This window comes from Globicephala melas, chromosome 9, assembly GCF_963455315.2.
Source record: "Globicephala melas chromosome 9, mGloMel1.2, whole genome shotgun sequence".
Taxonomy (NCBI): Eukaryota; Metazoa; Chordata; class Mammalia; order Artiodactyla; family Delphinidae; genus Globicephala; species Globicephala melas.
Genome location: NC_083322.1, coordinates 48432534 through 48442843, shown reverse-complemented (window position 1 = coordinate 48442843; position 10310 = coordinate 48432534). Strand labels below are relative to the sequence as shown.

The 10310-nt window shown below is 55.5% G+C and overlaps 1 protein-coding gene across 1 annotated transcript; it reads right to left on the bottom strand.

Annotated features, from left to right (window-relative positions):
• Window positions 1-1264: 1264 nt before the first annotated feature.
• HOXA7 (homeobox A7) lies at window positions 1265-3275 on the bottom strand. Its single transcript, XM_030857407.3, has 2 exons — window positions 2897-3275; window positions 1265-1887 (listed from the first exon to the last, which is right to left on the bottom strand). Exons 1-2 carry the CDS (start codon window positions 3273-3275, stop codon window positions 1559-1561), a joined length of 708 nt encoding a protein of 235 aa, XP_030713267.1. The 3' UTR covers window positions 1265-1558.
• Window positions 3276-10310: the final 7035 nt, after the last annotated feature.

Sequence of the window (10310 nt, the reverse complement as noted above, 5' to 3'; positions counted from 1 at the left end):
ACAATTATGGACACACAGAAACGCATGCGCCCAATTATGGACGAAGAAATACCTGCAATTGTTTACACACAAAAACACCTGCACTCAACTATGGACAAAGAAATACATACAATTATGGACTCAAAAATACACAGAAATACACATGCAAAAAGAGGTACACACACCTATATGAATCTACACATAAAAAGTCCACGTGAAAAGGGATTCGAGGTGTATACACCAATACGTGACACCCAGCACATAGACCCTATTCTTTCTTCCATTTTTGCTGTCTCAAAGCCCCTTTGGCCACATAGACACAGCCAGGGCTTGCTCTCCACTCATGCTCACCCTCTCGTCCCCAGGCCCCCTCCCCCCTAGATAAAGCGGTCCACATTTCTTTGTCATCGAGCATCTTTATTTTTCTGTTACATAAAACACTGTTCACTGGGCAAGACAGGAAGTGTACCTTCCTGTTCCTGGAAGCCCAGGCTAGAGCCAAGAGGGATGAGGGGGACACAGGACAACACAGGAGATAGAGGGCGCTGGGGAGGGCTGCCCTCCCCACACGCTATAGAGTTGGGTCAAGACAACACACCATGCTACAAAGTCACCCCATTAACACATCCTTCCCAAGTCAGGACATTGCCTTACAAATGAGCTCCAAGACTATATAAATGACAAAAAAAATCTTGTTCAAATATACAATATTTGCCATTGTAGGAAAAGTCAGGGTGTACATATTCAACATGGCTGGACAGCAGGACACAGGGGCCAGGGGAGGGGCAGGGAGGCTGGGAGCATCTCTGCGAACCCAGAGGCCTTCAGCTAGCTTGAGAATGCTCCCTTCCAGAAATAGGGGGTGATGGGCCTGAACATGGGGTGCCCAGGTCAAAGAAGGAGGGATTCTAGATTGCAACACTTAGAATGCTTTGGAATAAATATATTATTTTTCCATTTAAATAGAAGCCAATGCCCTGGTCCCCGGACACCAGTGCCTTCTCAGCACAGCCTCAGAGACCCCAAAGACTGCTAGCCCGGAAGCAGCAGCGGCCTGGCTGTGGAGGGGGGAGGGTTCGGCACTAGGTAGCAGGCGAGCCAGCCAGCACAAAATAGGTAGTTTGGGGCGAGTAGGTAGTACTGAGAGTCAGGTCCTTGCGGGTATGGGGGAGGTGTTGGGTGTCTGACAGTGTTGGGACGTGTCTGGGCTTCCTGGGAGTGGAGGCCCTCTGGGGCTGGGCCCATAGGTAGTTTGGGGGTGCCTCTCCCCGAGGCCTGTGCTAGGTAGTATTTTAACCGTGCCAGAGCAAAGCTGGTGGGACTGGGATTGGGGGTGTCTGTTCGGGGGTGGTCCTCGAAGGCAGAGGGGATCCCCAAGGGGCCCCAGTCTAGGTGGCTGCTCAGTCCAAATAAGCTGGGAGCCGGAGCGGGTAATGGGGTAGATTGGGTGCAAGTTGGGGACTGGGGTGTTTTTCTTTTTAACATTTTCTTTTTATTTTTTTCCACTTTTGTAAATAAAATCAGTCTCTAAAGACACTTTCCCGACTGTCTGGTGCAGCCAGGGCCCTGGCTCCAGCCCTCATTCCTCCTCCTCCTCCTCCTCCTCCTCGTCGTCATCCTCTTCGTCGTCCTCCTCGTCGGCCTTGTCGGCGGTGGCGGCTGCAGCGGCGGCGGGCACGGCACCCTCGGGGGCGGCGGAAGCGGCCGGAGCCTCATCCTTATGCTCCTTCTTCCACTTCATGCGGCGGTTCTGGAACCAGATCTTGATCTGGCGCTCGGTGAGGCAGAGCGCGTGGGCGATCTCGATGCGGCGGCGCCGCGTCAGGTAGCGGTTGAAGTGGAACTCCTTCTCCAGCTCCAGCGTCTGGTAGCGCGTGTAGGTCTGGCGGCCCCGCTTTCGGTCCGGCCCTGAGAGCAGACACACACACACACACACACGGACAGACAAGCGACAGGGACACAGACAGGACAGTGCATTAGCCAGGCCGCCATCCCAGAGCGCGCACCTTCCTCCCGGCCCTGACCTAGGCGGGAGTCCCCCCTCCGCCCCGCGTCCCCAAACTGAGCTGGGGGAGGAGCGGGAGTGTTAGCTGAAGACCCCGACTGCGGTGCCAGACGCGCAGGCAGCTCTGTGAGGAGGGAAGGCGCAGAATCCCAACTTTACAACCGCCCTTTCCAGCCGGCTAGGCTTCCACAATGTCCTGCTTCCCCCTGACAAAGGGAAATTGTAAATATAGAGTGTGGGCAAGTGGGAGATGCTGCGCTTTTGCCATTCAAAGGAGAGCCGGGCCGCTTCCCCGCCTAGCTAGGCAAAAGGGAGACCTTCTCCGGCGGCCAGCACTCCAGGGGCGCCTGCCCTCCCCAGCAGCCCGCGCCCCCAACCCCGGACCTTCCCAGGGAACTCCGGCTCTCTGTCTCCACTCCCACACACCCATCCCCGCCTTTAAATGGCCCCTGGCACTGGGGCGTGTGAGGGGCCCTAAGGGTTTGGCTCTCCCTGCTTTTGAGAAAAAAAAAAAGCCTGGCTGAAAGGAAAAGGAGGAGGGAGGGAGAGAGAAGAAAGGGAGGGAGAAAGAGAGAGAGAAGAGAATAGCGAACAAACTTAGTGTTGAAATTCCAAGGCAAATGGAGTTAAATAAATTTACGAGGATCGAACCCATTAATTGGGCAATAAAAAGTTTTATGAGCCTCATTTACATACAATGCTATGAGCTCTCCACGCTATGGCGCCTTGGCTCTAATTAAAACCAGAAAGGCAGAGCCGCCAAGAGTCACGGGGCAGCCGGCTTGCAGCCGCCTTGCTCCGGGCTCCGCGCTCCTAGCCCCGTGCTTCGCGCTCCCAGCCCCGCGCTCCCAGCCCTGTGCTGCCAGCTCCCAGACCGCGCGCCCACCCGGCCCGCCTAGCGGCTTCGCCTACCTGAAGACCGCATCCAAGGATAGATACGGAAATTGGTCTCGGCCGAGCCGTGCAGCGCGCCTTCGTCTGCCTTGTCGCAGGCGCCTTTGGCAAGGTCACTGCAGAGCCCCGGGATGTTTTGGTCGTAGGAGGCGCAGGGCAGGTTGCCGTAGGCGTCAGCACCCAGGCCGTAGCCGGACGCGAAGGGGCTCTGATAGAGGGGGCTGTTGACATTGTACAAGCCCGGTACGGTCGAAGGGAAGGCGCCAGCGCCCGCCCCGTAGCCGCTTCTCTGCGAGCTGGGCGCAAAGGAGCAAGAAGTCGGCTCGGCATTTTGGAATAGAGAAGCCCCCGCAGTATATTTGCTAAAAAGCGCGTTCACATAATACGAAGAACTCATAATTTTGACCTGTGATTTGTTGTCCGGCAGCTTTCAGTGTCGGTTTTACGAGGTAGCGTGATATATGATAACATTACACCCCCAGATTTACACCAAACCCCATTTTCTTTTGGACGGAGGTCGCTGCAGCACGTGACCGCCCACATGATCGCCTCCGCCAATCTCAGCAGCCCTCACAGGTGGTCTCGCTTCGCGGGGCCCGCGGCAGCCTAGAATGGAAGGGGAAGAGGCTCAAATATGTGGCCAACGAATCTGTCCGCGCCCGGCCGGCCTGGCGCGTCCTGCTGGAAAAGGACTCTTGAGGCTCCGCGCGGGCGCTCAGCCCGCCGCCAACCTGGACCCCTGGCCTGCAGAGGTCGCGCGGAGCCGGCCGGGCGCAGTCCCCTCTTGCTTATTACCGAACGCTGGACCAAGCCTGCGGGTCCTCCCTGCCCCTCTTTCTGCCCATTGATGCAGCCCAGGGAGGGTCTCTGCACTCCGAGTATCCGCCCGCCCCACGGTGGCCGGGTGGGCAAATCTCGGCTCTGGGAAAATCGACTCTTTGCCTGTGTCTCCCCCCTCCCAGGTCCAGTGGGCCGGAGGCCGACTTAGACTCTGATCCAGATGGGGCAGGCGCAGCGTCGCTTTCAGCTACAGCGAGAAAGCCACCGCAAACTGGAACCATGTGGTTGGAATAAAGTCAAGGTCTTTCAGCTTCCTTTCCTTAATCGGCAGCGCACTGTTTATCTGCCCTAAAGGAAACAGTGAAATATTTATCTATTAATGAGCCTCATTTGCCAGCAGATTTATTAACATGAGGTTCCCCCCCCCTCCTCCTGGACACCTCTGGCCCGGCAGGCTCTGTGCGTTCTCTCCTGGGCACCTGGCTGGCCTCTGGCAGCCTAAGAAATGGCCGGACACTCTTTTGTCCTCCCTGCAACCCTTGGTTCCCCCTCGCTCAAGGGAAACCAAGTCTCTTTCCCCCAGCTTGTTGGAACCTCAGGCCAACACTTTCCAGGTGCCAGCGGTGCTGTAAGGTTTCTGGTAGCTTTCACTGGGGCCACCCCTGGGCCTCAACTGGCTCCTCATGGGCCTGGATGCCTGCGAGCAATACATGCTTTAGAGCCAATTTGGAGAAGAGAGCGGGCCCGGGCGCCTGGGGACTGCAGCCCACTATAGATCTCCATTTCTTTTGGAGACCCCCAAAACAAATAGGGGGACCTTTCCCAAAAGGCCACCTAGCTCTGGCGGCTTCACCTTTCCAAGGACTGGCTTTACCTTTCCAAGACTGGAGCTCAAAATAGTCTCACTCACTCCCACCCAGGGCCTCAACTCTCGGCGCTTACCTTCCCAAGCCTCCAACCTCTGCGCAGGGTCGGAGCAGCAGAATGCCCTGCTGCCCACCACTCCCTAGAGGGTGGTGGGGTGAACCCTTCCCCTAAACGCCTCATAAACTGCCCAGGCTTCGATGGAAGCCCAGCAGTCAGGTCAGTACGCATTTTACTGCTCAGCTCTATTGCACACCATAAACCCGACCTCACAATGGAATTGCCCCGGAAATTCTCTGAATTATAGAGTTTGATTCCTTGTATACAAAACGCTTCCCATCACTTTCAGAGGGTCCAGGCCGCCCCTGTTCACCGCACGCTCTCAGGGGGTCCCAGAAGCACAAAAGGTGGCAGAAGCGTTCATGCTTGGATGCAACGGAGCCCGAGCTCTGGCCTAGTGGACTGCCTGAGGCGTGGGTGGGGAGGCGGGGGCTGTCTGGACAGGTGGGTGCCTGGTGGTTTCCCCTGGGGGCACAGGGGCCATAGTGCGGCAATATCCAGGGATGGCCTTTATGGAGGACCAGGACGATGGTGTGTCTCCGCTGGGGAATGGTGGGGTAAGACTGGAAGAGAAGAAAATACCAAATATTCCAAATAGCATTACTTTCTGGCAGGAAATAAAAGCCTAAGAAAGTTAAAGGAAGACCAAACAAACAAGAAGAAGGCTAGGAGATCAAAGAGGCGGAATTAGACAGCTTTAGACCAATAAATTGTTCCTCGGGTGACACGGAGCAAGACGCAAAGAGAAAGAACGGGCCCCGCCGCCGCCGTCTGTCTAGACTCCGGTGGCTGCAGCAGCCGACAGCGATGGCGGTTAAAGTAGAACCTGCCTTCGTGGGGCGACCCGACAGCCCGGGGGTGGGGGAGCGATTTCTGGGAGAGCAGGAAAGCACGCGTTCCCAGCCAAGAGGGCTGGGAGCCTGTACCATAGGCTCACCCCTGCCCGGGTTTTGTCCGGCGCAGGTCCAAGCCGTCCTGGCAGGACGCGCTGAACCGCCTCCTGGGCCAAAGAGGATCCAGATACTGCCGGCAAGGCCTCGGCCTTTCTGGGCCCAAGTCAGCCAACTGGGACGAGTCCCGCGGGTGCTGAAACCTCCCTTTCGTTTCTGAGCTTCTCTCTCCCCTCTTGCCTTCTGCAGCGGGGTTTTAAAACGAAAAGGCCAGACAAAAGCAGGCTTTCAATATGGCCTCTTGAATCGCGTGTTCTGGAGCCTCTGGTTTTCTATTTATTTGGCTGAAGAGAGACACCTGCACTGGGTTATATGTGATAATATTCACAGAAATACTCGTTGACGCTCGACTTGGGGCAGGCGCGAGAAGCCGAGTTTCTAAGCAGCCGAGCTGTCTTTATTGAAAGACATTTTCTCAGCGCTCTCCTGGAGCTGGGGTCCTACCTACCAAGCAGAGAGTGTTTCCCCTGCTTCTCGTTCCGAAACAGTCCTCAATATTTAAATCCAGCTAAGAAGGTAAACCCAGCTTTGGGTCAGCGAATGGAGCCTGCCGGGAGTCGGGCTGCTGGCGATTTGCTTATGTAAACTTTTCCACCCGCACCCGTTCCACGGGCTGCGCGTCTCTTCTCCACCTAGTGCGCAGTCTTCCGTCGCGGCGCGGGGGCGGATTCATCCGTGACAAGTGCAAAGGAGCTCCGCCTGGCTCGGGGTCCTGTCTGCGCGGCTCAGAGGGAACCGGTTCCCTGGCAGCCGAGAGGGGAGAGCCGCCTCCCAGCCACCGGCAGGCCAAGGGCAAGAGAGGCCCCGCCTGGCAGTCCACGAAGCAGAGTTCCCGACCGGCCTGCACCTACCTGGAGCCTCCGTGATCGGTGGTGAGAAGCGGTCGCCACCGATCTGCTCCTCCGCCATTTATTTGTAGTTACATAACTCGAGCTTTGTATCTGCGGCTTGGATACACGGCCACGGGCGGCTCTTGGGGAAGCTATAAAAACCCCTTTCAAAAAAAAAAAAACCCTTTCATCAGAGGCTGTGAAATTTTATGTATTATATAAGGAAATATAATGAAGGCGTGTGTCTGTAATACCAACGTGTGTATATAAACAGAAAAGGGCAGAGAGAGAGAGAGAGAGACAGGAGAGATGGCAGCCAAAAACCCAGTCCCCGGTTTTACAGCGTGTACAGCGCGGAGATGCAGGTTGTAAATATTTGGTGGGCTTGATGGAGATTATTACAACCCAAATAAATGCACCGCGTGGTGTGTTCACAGGGCTCGGGAGTGCTTCGAAGTGTTCCCTGTTTGCTTTTGCGTTTTCCCTCTGAAACCATTCTGCACCCGGGGCTGATCCTCGCACCCGCGCTCCGTACCGCCTCCTGGAAGGCTCTGAGGCGTGTTACCCCGCCCAGGGTCGAGAATAGGCTGGGCCTGGATTGGGGTTCACTCCCTCCTCCTCCTCGCTTCCTGAGCAGGGGACGCCAGAGTAACCTCAGTGCCTCCACTGCTCAGGAAATTCGGGGGCGAGAGAAAGCAAGGGAGGCTTTCACCACGTGAGCTCCTATCCTTGAGCTGGGATGTTAATATAATTATTTTAAAGATCACATTTATTTTAGAATAACTAAAGCAGTTCCTGGTCTTTCTCCCGGGATTTCCCATCCTGCCATACCCACACCAGACAATTACCAAGAATGCCTTTATGCCCAATTTTCAGCCGCCTAATTTTATTGTCACGTTTTTAAGGCGGCCTAGTCCCGGGATCCTGGCTCGCCTGCGGGTGCTGGCTCTCCCGACCCTGTACCGGGGCGCAGACTTCGGGTCTCTCTCTCGGGCCGCCGTAGGACCCTTGGCCACCGTGTATGCCCTCTGCACACCCTCTGGGGGGGGGGGGTCACCCGGTCCACGGGCTGTAGGCCTTAGTCCTTGTGTCTGTCCGCCGGTCAGTCGCGTTCTCCGACCGTCGTCGTGATGCCCCGAGGCCTGTCCTGGGCTGGGAACGGTGACCCTAGATCGGTCCCCGCGCCTGGAGCTACTGCCCCATAGCAGCCGGACAGCTGCAGCCCCGCAGCGCTAGGCCCCCGGGATGGGGAAGAAGAGGGCGGGAGCGGTGCAGGTCAGGCGAGGCCCCGCCGCTTGCCTTTTTGTTTCCCAGCGAGCCTTCTGTCCAGGCATGAGCAGCTCCGAAAATATACGACCACCGTTCGCTCAAATCTGGGTCTCCCATTCCGGAAAAGCTTGCATCAAGTCGACATCTTAGGAACTTCCTAGAGTCAAGGCGGCGGGAGATGGCGGCGCGGGCGCCTTTTGCGTGGAGCCATACTGCCATCTTCTGGCCGCACCTTGACACTGCAGCCAAGCCGCCCGGCCTGAACTTCGCCAGCAGCCGCCGCGGGTCGGGCGTCCCACTCCCAAAGCTGGGCAAGGGCCTATCCCCGGGGGGTCTGCACGGAGCCCGGAATCTACGCTGCCGAGAGGGCAGTGCCCATAAAAGTGAGCTGTTTCCGCAGCCGCTTTATCGGCGGCAGACAGAGCAAACAAATGAAAGGGCTTTGGTGGAAAATCTTAATTGGGGCTGGACAGTTGTAAACTCATTAAGGGCCGAATTCCAGACAGTTCGCAGACCCGGCCTTTATGGCACACCCTTACTGCCCATTCTTTGAAGTTCCTTCTGTCTGCAACAAACAGAGGGCGTCCCAACCTGGCGGCAGGGTGGGTTTGGGAGAGAGGGGACGCCCCATCCCCCGGCGCCCAGGCTCCCCTTTTCCGAGCCCAAACACAGATAACTTCGCAGAAATCGCGGGGGTTCGGGGGGGTGGGTAAGGCGAGAAAAGAAAAAGGGGGAGATGAGGCTGAACCCTCCTCCACATCTAGAAGGTGCTCAGGCCTCCGAAGTTGTGGCCGCTCCCCCCGCAGCCCTTTACACCCCATAAACGGTAACAGCCCTCATTTTCTTTTATGGCGCTTGGGGCTGGTCGGTTGCTTGGGCTCTGCCTCTGTCAGGACTTGTGCTTGGGAGGGGTGCGCGGGGCGGGGCCCAGAAGGGGCCCCCGGCAGGCCTGGCAGGGCGCGGGGGCGGAGGCCTTCAGTCCCCTGAGAGCCCCCGACTGTCCGTGCCCGCGGCCACGTTGGGGCGGCCGGGCTCCAGTTTCCCTCCTGGCAGATTCCTTAGGAGCCAGATACTCAGCTCTCGGTCCTGCCGCCGCCACCCCCACTCCAGCTCCCACCCCCTCCCCCTGCCAGGGAAGAAGGCCCCCCGGAATCGCTCTGGATCCGGTTTGGGAAACTCTTGGGGCTCCAAGATGAAAGAGTGGCCGTTCCCAGCCACTGGCCACCCGTACGCGACACCCCAGCCCGACTTCTCTGAGGCCTCCCCGCAGTCTCGCAAATGGACACAAAGCCGAGAGCAGGGCTTCGCCGACCCTTGTTATCCAGCGTTCATCCGCTGCCTTCATCGCCAGACAGCCGGCCTGGTAGGCAGAGCTGAGGCCCGTCCGAGCCTGGCTGCTGCAGGTTTGGGCTCCCGAAGGCCCGCTAGAGACTAAACTGAGGTTCTGTCCTCCTCCGTTTCAGTCCGCCCCCCACCTCAGACTCTACCCAGGCTCCCCTGTCCCGGAGAAGAAGGTGCAAAGAGCTGACCCGCAAAAATTAGAAAAGAATCAATATTTTATTTGGCAAAAAGTTAAATATTTCAACACAATTTGGTCAGTAGGCCTTGAGGTAACTATTGCAAAATATACAGTGTACGTTCAGCCTGATGGAAACCCCAGATTCATCAAGGATACAAATCTACGGTAGCCCCATGGCGGTTTCATAGTGTATAATTTATTATCAATAAAATTAACTCCATTACAATAAGCATTCATTTTCCCCCAATTAAAATTAAACGTAAACCATAGGTAGTAACCTTCTGCACATACGTATAGCTCCAAGTTTCCTCACTGTTTGGTGCAAAAGCAATATTCAAACTTGTTTGATTACTTTTTCTTTAATATGTGGATTATATATATACAATGGACAAGACAGGTCTATAGAGCATGTGAAGACTAAAATGTCCGCATTTCAAAAATGGAGAAAACCGTGAATCTATGCGTCCAGGAGAACCCTTTCTTTTCTTTTTAAAAAATTTTATTTCACTGGGAAATCCTTACAGCTAGTTTACAATCAAAGGTTAACAGCCTAGTTATACAGAAGACATATTCCACTACAGAGCTATACCCCTATGCAACTGTTTTCTCCCCTCATAAACAACCTGAGTTCAAATCGAATTCTAGCTTTCACAATCACAACGGGTGCATCACCCATCACAGAAGTTTGAGTCACAAAACATAATTACCACAATAAAACACAGTGTTCAAGTATCTGGGCAGATCGTTCTGCCGCACAAAGAGCAAATTAAATTAACTACACAGACTAAACACTATACAGCCCGCCGTCAACACTTGTGCATTATAAAAAGGTAGTTTTTTTTTTGTTTGTTTATTTGTTTTAAGCCAGGAACAGGTAGATTTTTTAAAAATATACACAAGCTAGCACATACAGCCATCAGCGCTAATACCCCCCCCTTTTTTTCTGTCTTATAGAAAATGGAAAGCTTACAATACCTCCTCCATCAAAGCGGCAGGCCAAGGAACCAGCCTGAGCAGGGTTTGCCAGGGGGAGATGAGGCCTGGAATTTAGAGCCGCTTTCTGCGGGGTGGTGGAGGCCGGGGTGGGGTGGGGGTAGGAGAAGGGGACGGGCAGTTCTCTCTCTCTAGCTCGCTCTCTTTTCAAATTAACTTGAGTCACA

What these genes read in the sequence shown, in the direction of transcription:
- HOXA7 (XM_030857407.3), bottom strand. Translation starts at nt 3,275, where the DNA reads ATGAGTTCTTCGTATTATGTGAACGCGCTTTTTAGCAAATATACTGCG. An exon ending in TCCTTGGATGCGGTCTTCAG is followed by an intron (nt 1,888 to 2,896) that starts GTAGGCGAAGCC and finishes GTCTGCTCTCAG; the next exon opens with GGCCGGACCGAAAGCGGGGC.